This window comes from Geotrypetes seraphini, chromosome 12 (genome assembly GCF_902459505.1).
Source record: "Geotrypetes seraphini chromosome 12, aGeoSer1.1, whole genome shotgun sequence".
Taxonomy (NCBI): Eukaryota; Metazoa; Chordata; class Amphibia; order Gymnophiona; family Dermophiidae; genus Geotrypetes; species Geotrypetes seraphini.
Window position 1 is genome coordinate 71,110,890 of NC_047095.1, and position 21,207 is coordinate 71,132,096.

Sequence of the window (21,207 nt, forward strand, 5' to 3'; positions counted from 1 at the left end):
AACACAAGGATGAGAATGAATACAATTAACACCTGAACACCAGCCTCGCCAGCGAATCACTTTCTGACTTCTTTGCTGAAAAAAATAGACAATATACGTTCCCACCTGGACACTGTCACACAACCGACACCAGTACCCCTCTGCCCAAAGAGAACCCCCAAACCCACAACTGAAAAACTAACCCACTTCAAAAATGTTGATCCCTGCCCACCACACCTCCTAGCTGAGGTGACAGATGCTCAATCCTTCTTCTTCTCAATGTCTAGTACCTACAGGCTGGAAATCAGCAATCATTAGACCACTCTAGAAGAAACCTACACTTGACCCAGACACACCCAGCAACTTTAGGCCTGTCTCCAAACTACCTTTCATCTCAAAGATCCTGGAAATAACGGTACTCAACCAACTACACTCCTTCATTGACCACAGAAAAGCCCTATTCAACTTCCAGTCAGGATTCCGGAAATTTCATAGCATTGAATCTGTCCTCCTTAATATCATCAATGACTGCTGGAAACTCATGGACAAGGGAAGCGATGTTCTATTGGTGCCTTCGACATCACTGCTCATTTTCTCCTCCTCACCCATCTCACGGAGCTTGGCATCCAGGGCAGAATTAATTTGTCGAGGGCCCCAGTGTAGTGCTGTAACTTGTAACAAGTACACTGGGCCCCCCTGCCCTGCCCCACCCCACCCCACCATGCGCTCAGGCGGAAACAGGAAGCTGTGTCAGAGTGAAGCTTTGGGCAAGCAGCACTGCTTGCACAATTACAGTTCCCGTTGCCTTTCTTACCTACGTTGCTTGCTTGTCTTACTTTCTGTCGATGGGGGGGGGGGAGGGAGGGGGCGTGTTGCCGATAAATTCACTTACCACGATCACATTTCTCTTACTGTAAGAAACTGCTTTTTTAAATTACGTCGTATTAGATCAATATCTAAATTTCTGACTCCCAAATCTGTCACAATACTAATCCATTTGTTAGTTATATCCAAACTTGATTATTGCAATGCTCTATTCCTTAACATATCATCGAAAGAAAAAAGGAGATTACAACTAATTCAAAACACCGCAATAAAGTTAATATATAATGCAAAGAAATACGATCATGTTTCTCCGCTGTTAAAAGATTCTCACTGGCTGCCTATCAGCCATAGAATCACATTTAAAATAATGTTACTTATCTTCAAGACTTTGGCTTGTGAAGAACCCCAATTTATATCTAGACTTTTGATACCCTATAACACACAACGCTCACTTCGTTCCTCTAATCAAAATCTTCTCTCAGTTCCTTCCTTGAAAATTATTGGTACTAGAAGGGCTGATATTTTTTCTGTGACAGGTCCCCTATGGTGGAATGCCCTTCCCCAATATATTCGTAATGAAAAAGATATTTTAACTTTCAAAAAATCTTTAAAGTCTTATTTATTTAGAGATGCCTTCAATGTCTAAAGCAGATTATGTTTTTAATAGCTGAGATTTTTATGTACCCTTACCTATTGTTCTTCCCACTTTTCTATTTTAAACGAAAATTGTAACTTTTATTTTTTTCCTTCCCTACTATATGTTTGTTTTAGTCAAATGTTTGTTGTTAAATTGTGAACCTCTTTTTATCTTATTATATATTGTAATGTACATCGCTTAGTGATTATAATAGGCGATTAATCAAATTTTGTTAATAAACTTAATAAACTTGCCGATCGGGATAGAGCCCGCATTGCCAATCGGAGGGGGGGCCTACATTGCCGATCGATGCTGGAGGGGCCCATTGCCGTTTGGAAAAAACAATGTTGATGCCCTCCTTCATCGGGCCCCCCTGACCATTTTGGGCCCTAGGCACGTGCCTACTTGGCCTATTGGCTAATGCTGTTGGCATCCAAGTTATAGCACTACACTGGTTGGGCTCCTGGGCTTTAGAAAAGCAATAAAAACCCACTTTGTCAGGATAAACTAACACTGTATTCCTCATATATATTCAACAGACTTTCTCTGTCAATGCTTCCCGTGTCTGCTAGTCCAGACCAATCGAACTAGACGCATTTCATTGTAGCCGTATTGTCTTGGTCTTCTGTACCCTGTTTGTTAATTATTATGTATATTACTGTATAACCCATTCCGAGCTCTCTGGGGAGGTCGGGATAGAAATTGAAATAAAGTAAAATGAATCTAATGATTTGTCAACCAATATTAAATAAAACAAATCTAGGCTAAAAGCCCACTTTTTCGAGACTGCTATTAATTCCTAACTCCCACTCAGCTGCTGTAAAGTACCTGAGCCTGTTTTATCATTTCCTCTCGGAGAAATTCCCTAATCCCTATTTGTCCTGTTTGTCTCTTTTAATTAGACTGTAAGCTCTACTGAGCAGGAATTGTCTCTTGAATCTTTAATATACAGCACTTTAGAAATGATAAGTAGTATTAGTAGTGGGAAATATTAGGTAAGTTAAAATCCAAAAGAAGCCAGTACCCCTGACTAACTCAAAGTGACGCACCTAGATCTCACTTTTAAGCCAAAATGTAATTACAAAATAGAAATACATTAGGAATGATTGACATTTGCACAAATATAAAATTATACAACAAAAATACACATCATATGTATATTAGAGAGAAGGGAGGAACAGCACATATGTTACATATCAATATTTTAAAAACCCATAATAAATGAGAGCCAGGCCTAAATTTCTAAAGCAGAACCTAAAAGGAGCCCGATATAGAATACCTTACCTAAAACATAATACATGTTAGACTGAGATTTGTGAACCATCTAGAACAGGGATCTCAAAGTCCCTCCTTGAGGGCCACAATCCAGTCGGGGTTTCAGGATTTCCCCAATGAATATGGATTGAAAGCAGCGCATGCACATAGATCTCATGCATATTCATTGGGGAAATCCTGAAACCCTGACTGGATTGCGGCCCTCGAGGAGGGACTTGGAGACCCCTGGTCTAGAATGTAATGCACATTGTAATGAGAGTTGTAGATCACCTGGCAAAAAAAAGAATAAACATCCAAGTGCCGCTTTTGAAAGCCAACTTACTGGAGGTCTTGCTAGGATTTTTTTTTTTTTAATCTTTATTCATTTTAAAGCTAAAAATAAGTGCAACATATTATATACCACTTAAATTCTATCAACTTATATTTCATCCTCCCCTTCTACATATCCAGCAATTGCACTTAAAAGTATTTCCCCACCCTGGACGTGTATATTCAAAGGGCAAAATCAACTATCACTCCTTCCAGAATCTTGTCAAGGGCTCCCAAACATCCTTAAATTTCCTATAATGTTCCTGCTGTATGGCAATCGCACGTTCCATTTTAAAAATGTGGCATAAAGATTCCCACCAGAAATTATAATTTAACCGATCCCAGTTTTTCCAGTTCTTCAAAATGAATTGTATGGCAACTCCTGTCATAATAAAGAGAAGTTTATTATTATGGGAAGATATTGGGCTTTTAGTCCTTATTAACATGCCAAATAGCATAGTATCGTACGTCAATGCCACTGGATTGACCCCAAATGGATCTCCAAAATTTAAGTTTCAAGGGACAATAGAACAGTCGATGATCCAATGTCCCTGCATCGAGATGACAGTACCAGCGTCTATTAGACTTGGAACTATCTAATTTCTGTAAACGAACAGGGGTCCAAAAAGATCTATGTAACAAGAAAAACCATGTTTGTCTCATAGATGCAGATGCCGTACATCTCATCCTCTAAGTCCAAATTCGTGGCCATTGAGACGCAGAAATCTGCTGCTTTATCTCAATGATCCAAATGGTTTCTTATTCAAAAATTCAGATATTAATTTGTACCACTGGGCGGCCTGATGCCCTAGGAAATCTGTCTAGAAGCATAGGACCGACAAACGATACTGATTTTTAAGATTTTGCCAATCAGGGAACCCCTTCTGAATGGCTTGCATCAACTGCAGCCACTTATAATTTTGAGACTTAGCAATACTAAATGTTTGTTGCAGTCGTGAAAAGTCAAGCAGCTTTCCCTCTGATATTACATCGTCCAGACTAGTACGTATGCCTGCCTGCATCCAATGCTAGGATTCTTAGCTGCTGTGCGTCCAGAGTTTGAGGGGGGGTGTTGGAGGTGTGGCTTAGCACTTGAATGTCTTGTGGTGATAATCGAACATTTCTCAAGGTGTTCAGGACTGAACTTAGACGTCCAGAGCAAGACCTATTTTAAAAATGCCTAAGCGCCAAAAAGGAACCCAAACTGACTAGAGGACCACTGGAAAGATTAACTAATGACCCCTCCCTACTCCCCCAGAAGGAAATGCATTGAGCAAAAGAGAGGCTGGAGCCAGGATGACCCATGAAGATCATGACTTATCATACAAGGTAAAGATGGCACTGAGTCAACAGAGCGTCCTCTCCAGAGCAAAGCCAGCTCTTAGTCAAAGAGTAAACAGAAGTGGGCCGAGAAGAGGCAAGATTATGGGTAAGACAGTCTTGAAGCAAACCCATCTAAAACTAAGAAGAAAAAAAGGAAACCAGAGCCAGATCCAGGAGAAGATATATGGGGGTAGGGGAGGGGGAGGAAGGACAAGGAGCGTAGCCTGGAGTGGGAGAGGTGTGGCAAATGGATGGTTACCAAGAATAATAGAGATAAAACCCATGGTACCGAGGAACAAAAAGGCGGCCACGAACCTGGGCCAGAAGAGCCATTTGCAAAATGATGGAAGGCAACAGACAGGAAGCCTAAAGCCTAACTGAAGTCATCCTGCTCCGTGGGCTTGCCACACTAAACACCAGCTCTCCTCTGACATAGCTAGGGCTACCAGACATTCAGGAAAATCTGAATGCCTGGACGGATTTTCAAAACCCAGCAGTTTGTCCAGGCTTTGGAAGGCTCCGAGCTCGGGACCACGTCTGGAGGGCCTCCGAGCATGCGTGGATATCATGTGATGACATCATGCCGCATCCACCCATGCTCGGAAGCCCACCATATATGGCCCGGACTTGGAGAAGGAGAAAAGACGAGGTTTGTGTGGAATGGAAACTGGGCCATGAGGTGGAATGGAGCAGGGGCTGAATGGCCTCTTTTTCTCTGGTAACGCTAGACATAGCTAAATACAAGCTGTCTTGAAACCTGCGTAGCAGCTACCTGGTTGCATGGGGACATCCCCACCTGAAGCAGCAGGAGTCAATGCCGTTGTGTACTTGCTCCCAACCCCAACAGCCTCCTGTGTTTTCTGGAAGGTATTCAGTATTTCACCAATGAGGGGTAAAGGATTGTGGATTTGAAAGACCAAAGTAATTTATGCAGGGATCTTTTCTGTCTCAATCTTGCACCTGGGACAACAGAGAATTCTATGATTTACTTAGGGTCAAAGGAAGCTGTTGTGGGTATCCAAGTCCGCTCCCCAGATTCCTTGTCTACTGCACTAACTATTAGGTACTGTTGCTACTTAGACTCCCGACGCAAGCAAGAATATTTTTCAAATTTTACATTACATTAGAGATTTCTATTCCGCCATTACCTTGCGGTTCAAGGCGGATTACAAAAGAGTTATAAAAGGAGAGTTACAAAGTAAGATCACAGGTCATTTCCAAAGAGTAAATTGGGAGTTAGGGAGAGGAAGGGGAGACGGAAGGTACACGCGGTATAAGGTTTTTTCAGGGATTTCTTGAAGAGTATAGTTTTTAGTTCCTTTCTGAACATTTTGTAGTCTGGGGTTGTTATCAGTAGATTGGTGATTTGGTTGTCTAGTTTTGCTGCTTGAGTGGCTAGGAGGCTATCATATAGTTTTTTTCCGTTTAACTTCTTTGATTGGGGGGGTGCGTGAATGGAGTGGGGGTTTGCCTATGCCTAGTTGAGGTAGTTTGGATGAGGTGGTTGCTTAGGTAGGTTGGACTGTCTCCGTTTATAGTTTTAAATAGTATACAGTAGAATTTAAATAGTATTCTTTCCAGAATTGGAAGCCAGTGTGAGTTGAGGCATGCCTCTGTAATGCGGTCTTGTTTCCTCAATGAGTAGACGAGTCTCAGTGCTGTGTTTTGAATTGTTTGTAATCGTTTTGTCATTGTTGCAGGGCAGGGGAGATAGAGGATGTTGCAATAATCTAGTAGAATAGTCGAAGAATTTTCAGACTTGTCTATTATTCAAAGTCCTAAATGGTATTGCCCCTACCTACCTGAACGATCGCCTCATCCAGAACAACTCAACCAGGCCAAGAAGAACTCAGACTCCGTTCACTCACCCCACCCCTCATTCAAAGGCACACTACGCAAGAAAATGTACGATGGTCTACTAGCAAACCAGGCAGCAAATCTTGACCACGACCTCTCCAACTTACTGATAGCAACCCCTGTACAATACCTTCCAAAGGGAAATAAAAGCACTGTTATTCAGAAAATTTGTCAGGACAAATGAACGCAGTATCCGTAATTTATCTATACTCCTGTAACTAGTACCTAACCTGTAACTCCTGGTAATGTCCCGTTTACGTCTTCTGTAATCCACCTAGAGCTGGAATATAAGTCACTAATCAATGTAATGTGTTCCAAGCCTCATTCTGGAGATTTGACCACACCCCTGTGAGAATCCCATGGCAACCTCTTACACACCTGCAGGATTCCTGCAGTCCCCATTCCTATGTAGCTCTCTACCTGGTCCTCACTCTGCACTAAACAATCAGTCCATATAAACTTTTCAGCTCTCCTTGACCTTGGGACAATTGTTTCAGACATGGAGCAACCCCGAGTTTGGAATCACTGAACTCCTCCTGATTGTTGATGATGAAAGCAAAGTTGCTACCTTAGCACATGTTCTCTTTGACAGCCAAATTATTCAGATGCACATTCCTATTCTCCTCTTGAAGAGCTGATTCCAAGCCTTACATTATGCAAGGGTCTCTTTTATTAAACTGCATTAGGTGCTAATTCCTAATACAGCAAAAATTACCTAATGTGGGACTTGCTGAAGTGTTCCGCTTTAGTTTTGCCATGTGCATAAGTACCTGATTAATAACTCATTCTGAGGTACTTTGAGAGGATGGGTTGAAAAATGAAATAAAAAAATTATTATTATTTTCATTTTTGGTGGGGAAGGGCATCAGGGGTGGAAATGGGTACGGATGCAGTAATCAGTAGTGAGCTGCCATCACTATGTCCTTAATAAGGGACATAATGTGGACCCAGTGGGACTTAGTGCCACCCACATAGGAGGCAGAAAATAATCCTTTGTTAATATTTTTTTAGTATGAGGGGGTGCTGAAAAGTTCTCAGCCTAGCCAACCCACTTCCTAAATTCTGAGCGTTATTTTGCCACTGTAGCTAAAAAATTTTATGTTTTGACATTGTTTCAGATTATGGATTGAACCATATCCACATTGTTCTCTTTTTGGTGGGGCTGAGAACTTTTCTTCATCCCCTGACAGTGTGAAGAGTTTCAGTGTCTGGTAGCCAGAGCTGATACTGTGATGTCATAATGCCTCATTCCACCAATGAGAGACAATGGCCGGATTGTCCTGTACTTGGCTCACTTTTATTACATACTAGGGGATGCTGAAAAGTTCTCAGCCCAACCAACCAACTTCCTAAATTCTGAGCGTTATTTTGCCACTGTGGCTGAAAAGAGAGTTACCTTATTTCGTTAAGGGCCAATTTGCAGAAACGAAATTCTCTGTTTTGACATTGTTTCAGATCATTGATTGAACCAGATCCACCTCATTCTCTTCTTGGTGGGGCTGAGAACTTTTCAAGACCCCCTGGTAGTGTGAAGAGTTTCAGTGTCTGGTAGCCAGAGCTGAGATTGTGATGTCATAATGCCTCATTCCACCAATGAGAGTCAACCTCACCAGTGACGTCACAATGGCCGGATTGTCCTATACTGTACTTGGTTCACTTTTATTACATACTTGAGGAGGGGCTGAAAAGTTCTCATTATTTTGCCACTGGAGCTGAAAAGAGTCGTTTTATTTCATTAAGGGCCAATTTGCAGAAACAAAATTCTGTGTTTTGACCTTGTTTGGGATCGACGTCATCCTCTTCTTGAGAACGTTCCAGCGTCAGCTAGTGAAGAAAACGGGGCCGAGGCCGTTCGACAGGGAGATTCTTTGCGGCAACCGCCGCTGCCATGGCAACGCGCGCGCGGGCGGCGCCTCGGCCGCTCACGTGACCGAAGCCAACATGGCCGCCGCCGCGAGCTGAGGCGGGTTTGGCACCGGGCGCCACCGGGGCTCTCCGCCGACGAGCGGCCTCCGCTTCAGCTGCCATGCAGAGGGAGAAAAGGGCCGGCGGCCGAGAGGAAGTGCGTCGCTTTACGTCTAGGGGAGGGGAGGGGAGGGAGGGAGGGGAGGGGCGAGGCGAGGCCCGGGGCTTTGCCGTTCACTAACAGCCTCTTTCCTTCGCTCTTTTCTAGACTTTTCTGCGGGTGAGAGCCAACAGACAGACCCGGTTGAATGGTGAGTGTCGCCCTCAGGGCCCGAGTGCAAACCTTGGCTTAATCCTACTTAGGACGGCCTTAAAAGAGACTTAAAGTGCTGCTCTCAAACTCAGGCTATTGTAAACACGGATTCTTTAGGGCAGGGTGTCGAGGGCTGCAGTCCAGTCGGGTTTTCAGGATTTCCCCAATGAATATACATGAGGTCTATTTGCATGCACTGCTTTCATTGTATGCTAATAGATCTCATGCATATTCATTGGGGAAATTCTGAAAACCAGACTGGATTGCGGCCCTTGAGGACTGACATTGGACACCCCTGCTTTATGGCAAACTTGGGCCTTCAGTGTCTGGCGGTCGCTGGAACCTCACCCAAGCGCTTTCCTGCCTCTCTAGCGACTGAGAGGCGGAGTCCCATGGCGTGCAGACGTGGGAAAGCGCTTGCGTGAGGTTACGGTGGCGAGACGGGCAACGGGCCAGAACCATAAGGTAACTGTTGGTGGCAGTGCAGCTTGTGCCTGGTGCGGGAGAAAGTGAGAGCTGAAGGCTATTGTGGGATGCCGGACGCTTACGGCACAAGTTTTCCATAAAGAATCATCCTTTATAATACCGAGGGCCTCAAAATAGTTGGTCCAAAATCTCGTCTCTTGTAGTTGATACTTTGAGGGTTTTTCACTTTCTGCATGTTGCACTGCTGGCTGAAATGATCAGAAGCAATTAAGGAAAGATTTATAAACTATAACGAGTTTTACCTCATGCAAAGTTGTCATTTCTTTAATAAGACATGAACTTTTTTTCTGCAGGCTTCCAACTACAGTCAAACCTCAGTTTACGAGCGTTTTGCAAGACGAGCAAAATATTTGCAAAATCGGCACCTCAGAAACCAAGCTTGACTCAATTTACGAGCTCCTCCACGATCCAGCATCCCTCCCCCCCCCCCTATAATCCTACATGCTGGTGCCTGAAGATCCTCCCTCTGGGCTGGGCTCGTCATCAAAGATCCTCTCTCTGGACTGGGCCTTGAGTATTTTGCATGCTCAAGGCCTTCTGGTCTCGCTCTCTCAGAGATCTCTGAGAATCTCAGAGAGAGCAAGACCAGAATGCCTTGAGGATGTGCAAATGCTCAAGGCCAAGCCCAGCCAAGTCCAGAGGGAGGATCTTCAATGCCCAGCCCAGAGGGAGGATCTTCAGGCACTGGCATGCCTGTGCATTGGTGCTGGTGCCAAATCGGGATAGGGGATGCTATTTGGGTGCTCGGCAGGGGATGTAGGATCACGGGGGGAGGGGGAGGGGGTATGGAGCAGCACCTGTGGCCTCGAGGGGAGGGGGACAGACCTATCAAGCAAGTTTCCATTCATTCCTATGGAGAAACTCACTTTGATATAAGAGCAATTTGGTTTACAAGCATACTTTTGGAATGAATTATGCTCGTAAACCAAGGATCCACTGTACCTACAAATCCAAAATGTGGTCCTGGAAAGGGTTTGAGTTTGAGACCGCTACTCTAAAGGGTTTATATTAGAGAGTTGCACAGGGTCAGAAATCCCACCCATCCCTGCCAGTATCCCACCCGTTCCCACCTAAATTCCACCTATCCCCACCGTCCCCGTTGGTACCTACTCCAGAGCACACTATTTGCTGCCCAGTCTCCCCAGCGCTCCTCTGCTGCACATGCAGTGAGTGGTGGCAGGCTGCCTTGAGGAGAGGTCTCATGCATCACCAAAACTCTCCACTAATCTGATTGCCATACATCCACCAATCTGAGAGAAAGAGCTGGAGCTTGATGGCCAATCAAGAGCACTTCTACAAGAAAGTGCTCCTGTTTGGCCATCAAGCTCCAGCTATCTCCCTGATTGATGGATGTACAGCAATCAACAACAGGTTGCTTGACAAATCTAACTTAGAGGGAACATTAGGTAGGCCTTGGAACCCCAAACCAACATCCATCCCCGAGGGAGTCTCATGGACCTGGGGGATGGACCCGCGGGATTCCTGTGATTCCCATACGGACTTCTAGTTTATATACAGTATATTTTACACTTAATGTACTTTAACACAGGAAATTAATGTTTGTCAAGTACAAAACTAATGTGGCACCTAGTATCACCTGCAATTGCCATGTTAAAATGGCTGTTAGTGTGTGATGCAGAGGCACATAGCACTTCCTGTTTAGAAGACGGTAAGTGATCCTGTGCTAACTGCATAGTAGCACGTACTAAGGGCAGTGCACTAACTATAAAAGGCCTTCCATGCCCACTCTCCACTCCTTGCCTCACTTTTACATGGCATGATGGCATCTAAATGTTGGTATACAAATACCAACTTAAAACAGTAGAACAGAGCGCTTGGTGCCCTGCATTTTAGTACCCATATTTGGATGACCTTTGTTGTGTAGATCATTTTCTAGGTGTAAAGTATATGTTGTATATGGAAAAAGGTTCTTAGTTAATTGCATGGTCAAATATATGAAATCCATGGCCCTTTTCATGTGTATCTCATTTCTGTGGTACAATCAAAGCAGTTAGCATTATATACAGATACTTTCTTTGTCTATAATGGGCTCACAGTTTAGGGTTTGTTTGGTTTTTTTCCTCTATTTATTTTCTACTTGAGGGTTAAGTAACTAGCCCAGGGTCATATGTAGCATTCACTGGGTGTAGTATGGGCAAAGTTGCAATAAAATGCTTATTTTTACTTATTTAGGGCCCTTTTACAAAGCCACGGTAGCATTTCTGCAGCAGCAAATGCATCGAAGTCCATTCAATTGCTTTGGGCTTCAGTGCATATGTTTACTGCAGCTTTGTAAAAGGGGCCTTTAATTTGATACATATTGCATGGAAGCCCAAAAGCTGTTGAAATGGTGTACATTTAGGTATTTTTATGTTTGTACCTGAGGTATTGGAAGCAACCAGAGGTATTGGAAACAACCAGAGCAGCACACTATTGAATATCTGGCGTTCCTTAACCTCCAAAAAAAGACCCCACCTCGCTCCCCTCCTCTTCCTCAGCTGATGTTCTGGCAAAATTCTTCAAAAAAAGGTCTCTACCCTGAGATGTTCCTTCCCACCTTCAGTCTCCTACAACTCCCTGATACCCACCGACCCCAATTCTTCCCAAATGGTCTCCAACCCTATCCCAGTCGACAGATCCTGGACCACCTTTGAGCACGTATCTGAATTCCTGGTTTTCAAACTCTGCCTCAAACTGAAATCCTGCAACTGTTCCTTGGACCCATTCCCCTCCTACCTATATGAGAAAATTCCCGCACCGACCATCTCTACTATTACCAAACTCATAAACTCCGCCCTACATTTGGGCCTTTTCTCCCCAGAAATGGGTCATATTGCCCTGACCCCACTGTTGAAAAAATCTGACCTAGACCCTTCCACACCATCCAGCTATCGCCCAATAGCAAATATCCCTCTCTTAACCAAGATGCTAGAGTCTATTATATCTACCCAACTCATCATATTTAGATAGATTCTCTATTCTTCTTCCCTACCAATATGGTTTTCGTCCCAACTTCAGCACCGAATCCCTATTGACGTCCTTGATCTCAAAGGTTCAACAACTTCATTCTCGAAATAAGTTTGCCGTCCTCCTACAATTCGACCTCTCCGCCGCTTTCGACGTTGTCCATCATGATATTCTCATTTACCAACTCTCTGAGATAGGCATTAACTCCACAGTCCTAGACTGGTTCTCAAAATTCCTACGTTCACGTTCCTACTCTGTCAATATGAATGGCACCTCTTCCTTCCCCTGGAAACCGATATGCGGAGTCTCGCAAGGCTCACCTCTATCCCCCATCCTTTTCAACATTTATATGACCTCCCTAAAACTCCTCCACCTATCCCCCCTTGAAACAATATACACTTATGCTGATGACATCCTCGTCCTCCTCGAGACTGATTCGAACCTCTTCAACCTTTTAGAGAACATAGCCTTCTGTATAATGACCCTTCAATCATTAAGCAAAGCCCTCCCTTCCTCCGACATCAGCGCTGACATCAGGAAGACTTCCGGTCGGCTGTGTGCGGCAGGGCAGGTAGGGAGAAGGCAATGGCGTACGAAAGAGGGGGGAGGGGGCGGTCCGCCCCGGGGAATGTGCACAGCCGGTCAAGTCCCCCGATCGACCGACAACAGGCCCGGCCGACAAACCTCCCTGCCCTGTAGCTGCGAATCTAAATTACCTCTTACAGCAGCTTCACTACTCCAGCTGCTGTAAGAAGGTAATTTAGATTCGCGGCTACAGGACAGGGAGATTTGTCCGACTGAGCCTGTTCTGTTGTCGGTCGGGTGGGGAAGCGCCATAAAGGGAGGGAGAAAGGGAGGAAAGGTGGAGTGGAGAAGAAAAGACGCTTAAGGGAAATGGGTAAAACTGAGGGGGAGAAGGTCGCTGAAAGCACATAGGGAAGACAGAGGGGGAGAAGGACGCTGAAAGCACATGGGGAAGACGGGGGGGAGGGGGAAGAAGGACGCTAAAAGAACATGGGGAAGACAGGAGGGGAGGACACTGAAAGGACATGGGGAAGACGGGGGAGAAGGACGCTGAAAAGACATGGGGAAGAAAGGGGGGAGAAGGACGCTGAAAGGACATGGGGAAAATGGGGGGGAAGGCGCTGAAAGGACATGGGGAAGACAGAGGGAGAGAAGGACGTTGTATCGGGCGATGGTGCGCCCGCATCTGGAATACTGCGTCCAATATTGGTCGCCGTACCTTAAGAAGGATATGGCGATACTCGAGAGGGTTCAGAGGAGAGCGACACGTCTGATAAAAGGGATGGAAAACCTTCCATATGCTGAGAGATTGGAGAAACTGGGTCTCTTTTCCCTGGAGAAGAGGAGACTTAGAGGGGATATGATAGAGACTTATAAGATCATAAAGGGCATAGAGAGAGTAGAGAGGGACAGAGTCTTCACACTTTCAAAAAATAAAAGAACAAGAGGGCATCTGGAAAAGTTGAAAGGGGACAGATTCAAAACAAATGCTAGGAAGTTCTTCTTTACCCAACGTGTGGTGGACACCTGGAATGTGCTTCCAGAGAATGTAATAGGGCAGAGTACGGTACTGGGATTTAAGAAAGGATTGGACAGTTTCCTGCTGGAAAAGAGGATAGAAGGGTATAAATAGAGGATTTCTGCACAGGTCCTGGACCTGTTGGGCCGCCGCGTGAGCGGACTGCTGGGCATGATGGACCTCAGGTCTGACCCAGTAGAGGCATTGCTTATGTTCTTATGTTCAAAGCCGTAGTAGTTCGAGGCGGTTTACAACAAAGAAGAGCTGGACAATCAGCGAATATAGGTACAATGTAAAGTTATCAAAATACAGGTGAGCAGGATACAGAGGAAGGCATAAGAGATCTTGGGAAGCAATTCGGTTAGAGTTGAAGAGAAAGGCTTAAGAGGTCTTAGGTTATAAATCAGTTAAACAAGTTTGTTTTTACTAATTTTCTGAAACTTAGGTAGGATGAGGAGTGCGTGATAATATTACCCAGCCATTCGTTCAATTGACCTGCTTGGAAAGCAAGTGTTCTGTACAGGTATCTTTTGTAACGGCAGGCCTTTAGTGTTGGATGGTTAAACAGATGTACTCTGCGTGTGGGTCTGGATGAACAATCTAAGTTGAAATGGAGAACCAAGTACATGGGGACTGAACTGAGAATGGATTTGAAACAGAGACAGGCTTACAAACTCTTCCATGACATGGTATCTGCCTATATGGCCTCCAAACATGTGCCCTGAACCGACCGCTTAGCTTGAAAGAGGAAAAGTGATTACACACTCCCTTGGGACTTGCCCTCTACCTTGAGAACGCCCAAAAAAGATCTTATTTGCACTACCTACCACACCTCTGAAACAAACTACCTGCCCACATAAGATAGTTAGAAAATCTAGTGAATGTCAGGAAGGCAATAAAAACACACCTCTTCCTCTGACCAGCTAGCAGCTCTCCTTGGGGCAGGAGCAAAGGAAGATCACTCCTGCTCCAGTTCACTGCTGGACTACCAGGGATTTAAAAGTTACATGGGAGAGAGATAAAAGTTATTGGGCAAGGAGGGAGGGGAATCGTGGTGTAGAGCTGGGGAGGGAGGGAGGGATGTATTGGGCAAGGAGGGAGGGGAATCGTGGTGTAGAGCTGGGGGAGGGAGGGATGGGTGCAGAGCCTGGCAGGGCACTGCACTTGAATATTAAATCCCTTGGTTTATATTAGAGTCAACCTTTTTTCCTTCTTTTTGGAGGTTTATATTTGGGTTGGGTTTATATTCAAGTATATATGGTAACTATCTATTTAAGTATGTAAAGGTAAAAGGGATGGGACTTAATATACCATTTTTCTGTGTGGTTACAATCAAAGCGGTTTACATATTTTAGATGGGTATTTATTTTTGTGTTAAACGACTTGCCCAGAGTCACAAGGAGCTGCAGAGGGAATCGAACTCACAACCTCAGGATGCTGAGGCAGCTGCTCTAACCACACAGAAAAAGCGGTATATCAAGTCCTATCCCCTTTACCTTTGGTTATTACCAAACAAATGTAAAGCATACTTCTGGCACAGTATAAAAGAATACTCCAGTCAGTTGTGATATTGCAGCACCCAGCATGATATGTTTTGGCTGAATTATTGGGTGAGCAGCCTGATTTTATATAGAAAATGGTTAGTTAAAGAGAGGGCGAGGTGACAGGTCATGCTAGCTGTGGAAGTCTCTCTGATCCTTCAAGGAACTAGAAGGGGTACCTGGGTAGAATGCATCACTTCCTGTTGTTGCTATGCTGGAAAATAAAGCAAATTGTTGAGACACTTTACCTAGCTTGGGAGGGCTTCAGTGCAATACAACCTCGCTGTTTAATTGGCAGCATTTACCCATATAATGGAGCAGCTACAAGAGGAAATGGTACATTGTGAAATCATCTCTTCCATATGAACACTGCCAGAATCATGCAGTTAATTTTCTCTAAAATGGTTGCTCCGGCTGCATGTGCCAGCAACTAGAGAAGACTCTGTGTTGACAGATCCTTTTAAAATACCATCAGAACTGAAAACATGGGGGAAGCCACTTCTTGCCCTGTATTGGTAGCATGGAATATTGCTACTCCTTGGGTTTTGGCCAGGTACTAGTGACCTGGATTGGCCATCGTGAGAATGGGCTACTGGGCTTGATGGACCAAAGGCTATTCTTATGTTCTTACGATCTAGATGTTGAATTCTGATCTCCACATTCCATGAAAAATTGGGGCTCTCTGCATACGTGGGGTTAGTTAGTTCCCCCTCTTACCTTCCATCAACAAATTAGTCCTGTTATGCAGAAATGTTTTCATAAACTTATTCTCATCTACTCCATTTCCTCTTTTCTTGATCCTCCCTCAATCAACATCCTGATTCATTCACTCATTATTTCGACTATAGACTACTGCAATGCCCTATTTCGGGGCATAACCCAGAAAGAAACTCCTACAAAATACTGCTGTTAAATTAATTTATCATACAACAAAATTTGACCATGTCACTCCTCTCCTTCGTAAAGCACATTAGTTACCCATCACTCATCGCCTCACCAATAAAATACTCCTCCTCACTTTCAAAACAAAAAACTCAAACCAACCTGCATTCATTGACAAACTACTGATCCCATATTCATCATCCAAGGCTGTCCGATCTAACAATCAAAACTTACTTTCCATACCATCAATCCATGAACTGTTCTATGACAACACTCGCACATCCATCTTCTCGGTTAGTGCTCCCTCTTTGTGGAATGCCCTTCCATTAGATCTTCGATTACAGACCTCTTTGGAAACATTTAAAGCTAAACTTAAAGATTTTTCTCTTTAAAGATGCCTATACTCTTTAGTCCCAGCTCTCACTTCTAATGCCCTTATTTCTCATGAAGTGTCTTGGAAAACAATATGTTGAATTGCCCTGAAACATCAAAACGCTTCTCTTGAAGCGATCCCTTCCCTAATGTGTCTCCATTCACCTTCCTTTTTTTATTATTTTACTTCAATGTATTTAAAAACTTTCCCTCCCCTACTTCCCTCTCGTTCCATGTACGTCAGTGCGAACTTGTCCAGTATTTTTAACATTTGATAAGACATATCTTTTAATTCGCCCTTTTTTAAATTTCTTTTTAATCTCATTTTATTGTATACCGTTTAGACCCATGTTTGATAGACGGTATATAAAAAATAAAGAAACTTGAATGTCCTTGTTGTTATAAACTGCTTCAAAGCGCATTTGACGTACGTGAATTCTATGAGCAGTAGAATAGTAAATGGCAACAGGTGATACTAGTTGGTCCATGAACATACAAATTCTCACTGTGTTTTACTTGCCGTCTCTGCCCCAAGCACATTCATGATCAGCCTCATTAAACATGACCAGCTTGTGTAGGCCACCTTACGACAGTTGTATCGCTGATTTTAGAGGTGTAACCTAGAGACAGAACTGGGATTAAAACTTGTCAGATTCCAGGAGGTTTATATTTTACACACTGAGACCCATTACTTTTTCCAAAGGTTTTATAAAACAGAAAAGGTGCATGTTTCAATATTTTAAATATTCTAACCAAATTATCTTGTGATTTATTTATCCTGCTTTAATCAACATTCCTATTTTGCCTAAAATTCTTGCTTTACACCTCTCAGTCCTGCTATAAAGGGGAACCGTCTAACGTGCAGATGTTCTAAGTTGCCGAGTAATCATTACTCACTCACAGGAGAGCGGGCTTTAGTGTACGGGAGAGCCACGCTGCCCCTTCCCAGCTGCTGCAGCAGATCTGTTTTGGTCTGCTCCAGGTGCTCCTCCTCCCTCTCCCACTCCTTGTTGCTTCAGTGACCGGAGCACATGAGAGAGGGATTACTGGGCTAATTAGGGATGATTGCAACTATGGCTATTAATGAAGCCTTTTTGTAGACTTTGAGTACCACTACCCCTCCTCCTCTTTTGAGATGGTGGTGCTCCAGCCCCTTCACACTGATCGGATGTGATGGTTGCTTGGCATGTGGAAGCAGGAGGGGAAGTGCAGTTTCGTTCAGGTGTGTTAACTTTTAAGAAGTTTCTCTCTCATAAATGATCAGGTTTTGCAGACTGTAAATAATTATTAGAAGTATGAGATTTTCATTTTCAAATCAGTTGATTATGCATTTTGGATTGGATTAATTAGTTATATACAGCTTATCACAATGTTTTTAAGCGGTTTACAAAAAATATTGAAATACAGCTATTCTGTAGCTAAGTATTTCAACTACAAATATCATCTAAAGACAGAAAAACTATTCCAAAATTCATATGTCTTCAAAACAATAACAAAACATCTGCTCACAAAGGTCAAAATCAAGAAGAAAAGGGAGGACTAAATAACTATGTCTTTAATGCTTTAGGAAAACCCTAATAGCAGCTGATAGCATGTTTTCACCTCCCCTTACACATAATCTAAATTAGATGAGCCTTGACTGGACATTGGAAGAGACCCAGAAGAACAATCAGTCAATCAATCTATAAACAAAGCTCAAAATGAAATTTAAGAAAGCACCCAAGTGTGCTTGTTAATCTCAGATGCTCTCCTGGATTTAGAGGGTTGTTTCATTTGTGACTTACCATTCACTGTGCATCTCAGGCTGGTTCTGCACTACCCCTAACCAGTCCAGTTTCCAGAATGGCTGCAGTGATTTGCAGTCAGTTGGTAGCCTCTTCTGGTCTTGCAGTATTGGCAGACAGTTTAGGTCTTTGGGGTATCTCTAATGAATGTGTGTGAATTCTGCCTCCATGTTGTATGTAAGTCTGTGTCATGCTTATCTATTAGGACAGAGGTGAGCAGCCATGGTCCCCAGTTGAGTTTTCCATCATCAATATGCGTGAGATCTATTTGCACAAAATGGAAGCGATATCAGTTTTCTGCATATTCATTGTAGAAATCTTGAAAACCTGATCTGGGTTGTGGTGGCCCTTGAGGACCCTGGTTGCTCACTCCCATATTATGGATATTTAGAAAGCCCAACCAGTTTGTGTCTGTGAATACCATTAGTTGCAGGGCTGCTGGTTTTGAGAAGCAGATCAGCCAGCAGAGATAGTGGCAGCTGTCCTTCCTTCATCATCTTAGTAACTTGGGGGTGTTGGAAAACAGCACACACTTTTCCTACGGTCAGAAACAGAGTTAACACAACATGGAAACTCTTGTTTTCTAGAGTGTGCCAAAAAACAGTTTTGTGCTTGCTACATAATCCTATGTGGTAACTGTGATGAGTATTCCCAGCATCATCTTAAACAGTTCTCAGCTTTAGAGTACGTAAAGTGTAGCTGTGGATAGCACAGATGTGCTGCCTACTTTCAAAGACATTACAATGCATCTACAATCTGCCTATTTCCTACCCCTACTCCAATGTAGGGTGTTAAGTTAATAAAAGAGCCTTGCTGATTTAAAAACCTTTGTGAGGTTGAAGACTAAGTTCACCATGTCTTGAGTCTTTCAGCAAGTCTAACACAGTGAAGTCTCTTGGGCAGCACGCTAGTACCACTATGTGAAATATATTGAAATTTCTCCCCTAGGGACAGTGAAGGATATGAAAGACTTGCCAGCTTGGTGGCATCAACCTTTAAGAGTGAAGTTTCTGAAAACGACCAGTTTCTGAGTATGACAAGACAGTGTTCCAAATGCATGTAAAGTTCCCCTCTTATCCCAAGATGTTTAGAATGACCACATGCTGTCTGCTCTGTTTAAACCTGTGTATTATGTAAATGTTCCTACCTAGTCCACCAGAGCATTCCTGAACCCAGGGTCAAATCCTAGATAAATGTGCATCAGCAGTTCTAGAGAGGAAGCTTCTCCTCCATGTTAGAATGTTTTTGTGCTTCTTGACCAAGGATTTATTTTCTGCATTATTTGGAAAGTGGGGAAGAGAGAGATCAGTTGAGTGTTGTTTATTTCATTCTACTCTCCCTCTTTGTGTTGTTGTTTTTTTTTTTCATGCAGCCCGGATTGGGAAAATGAAACGGAGGAAGCAAGAAGAGGGCCAGGTATGTCCGCTCTGCGGTTGCCCTCTGTCCGGCTCAGAGGAAGACATGAGTAGACATGTGGAACAGTGCCTTGCCAAGGTAGAGGTGCAGCTGGGCATTGCCCCATCAGCCATGATCCCTTTCTGTCACTGCTCCTCTTCTCCCTCTGTCTGCAAACAGCCTAACAATGCTCCAACATCACTAACACCAGTCAGTCAGGCATTTTCACTGTGTCAAATTGGCAAACTTTCAGTGGCTTTCTTTTCGAGAGTTAAAAAACAAAACTGCTCCCAAAAGCAGCAAATAATTTTTTAAGGATGATGAATAAGAATTTATTTTTGCTAATACCTGACTTGGAGTACTGTTAGGCAGAACCCTTTCTCAGGGTGTATACTAAAGCTCAGATCATAAGAAATCTAAGAGAGAATTTTTTATGCTTTGAGGGCATGGTAAATGGCAGACAAAGACCTGCTTTATGCCTTTCATCTTCCTTGACTTGGAGTTACCCTTGCTGAAATGCTTCATTAATGGTAGTTTGACACTGGAAATTTGTCTGCCTAAGAGGTACAGAAATCAAAATCTGAAACTTGTTTTTCATTTCCATAAAATGATTCCTTCAACAAATACTACTGTACATTTGGTTTGAAAGTTTGGTTTATTCATAAATGAGACCTCGACATGTGTATGTGAGGATTTCCAGCCTAAGCAGCGGGTGGTATGGAAGAAAAGTAGAGACTAGACTTCTCAAAGTTTTCACATTGGACAACAGCCTTTATTCTGAGTTGATTGTTTAATAGCAAAGGTATAGAGAGAAAAGAACTTGGTTGGATGTCGTAGAAAGTGTAGTTGTGTGGAAAGCTTTAGGCACCCCTGGACAAACTGTATGTTTTGTGTTGACAAGTTTGGTATGCTAGGCAAGTAGTGTAACGTTGCATGTCACTGGGCCAGAACAACTTTCCCAGAACACAAGCAAGTTTCAAGTTTATTTAAAATTTGATTTTAATGCTTATCGGCATTTCTAAGCAAAAACAGGGATACAATTAAGTACACATGACAAACTCCTACAAATCTAAATAAACTCACAAGAAGAAACACGAGGAAAGGGGGGAGAACTACAATAGACAATTAAGGGTAGGGAAACGAAAATTAGTATTAAAGAAGGGAAATTTTGTTCTTATTTTCTTCAGTCCTCTCAGTTTTGGGTTTCTCTTTTTAATACTCTGTTGAATGCACACACAAATGACGCTCTCCCATAGCTGGAAGGGTTTTTTTTGTTGAATTATTTTTTCCACGAGATTATACACAGACTTGTTTTACAGATAGCAGGAGTGGGTGATGTGGCAGCATGTCACTGAGATAGAAGAGCTACGAGGATGATCAAACCTTTGAAATTGTCCCTTCCATTAGGATTTTAGGGGTCACACTAAATAGACAGTTAACATTTGACCTTAAGATAAAACGATGTTTTATGATCCTCTTGAAACTCAGAACCATCAAAAGATATTTTGATTTTGTTTCTTTTAGAATTTTGCTACAGTCTCTAATTCTGTCTGTTCTCATCTATCTTGCATCATTGAAGAAAAATTTACAACGTATTCGACTAGTACAAAATACGGCAGTGCGCCTAATCTTTGGCCCATTTTATCAGCAATTACATTGGTTGCCTTTTTAAATTTGGTTGTCTTTGTTTTAAATCTCTTTTTGCTTTGGCTCCGGGATATCTAGCCTCCCAATTCAATTTTTATACCTCATTAAAAAACACTCGTAATAAGTTAATGTTTAGGTATCCTTCAGTTAAGAACTGTCATTGCAAG

General features: G+C 43.1%; 1 protein-coding gene across 2 annotated transcripts in view; it reads left to right on the plus strand.

The window, feature by feature from the left end:
• The window catches only part of RNF220 (ring finger protein 220), a 586,572-nt gene that overhangs the window by 388,394 nt on the left and 176,971 nt on the right, over positions 1 to 21,207 (plus strand). The window contains exons 1-3 of one of the 2 annotated variants that reach the window (XM_033915740.1): positions 8,048 to 8,267; positions 8,379 to 8,421; positions 19,371 to 19,492. In XM_033915740.1, coding sequence (XP_033771631.1) covers positions 8,232 to 8,267; positions 8,379 to 8,421; positions 19,371 to 19,492 — 201 coding nt within the window. In that variant the 5' untranslated portion in view covers positions 8,048 to 8,231. Of the gene's footprint in view, positions 1 to 8,047; positions 8,268 to 8,378; positions 8,422 to 19,370; positions 19,493 to 21,207 lie in introns of those variants that run through there. The other variant, XM_033915741.1, reaches the window with a different exon arrangement.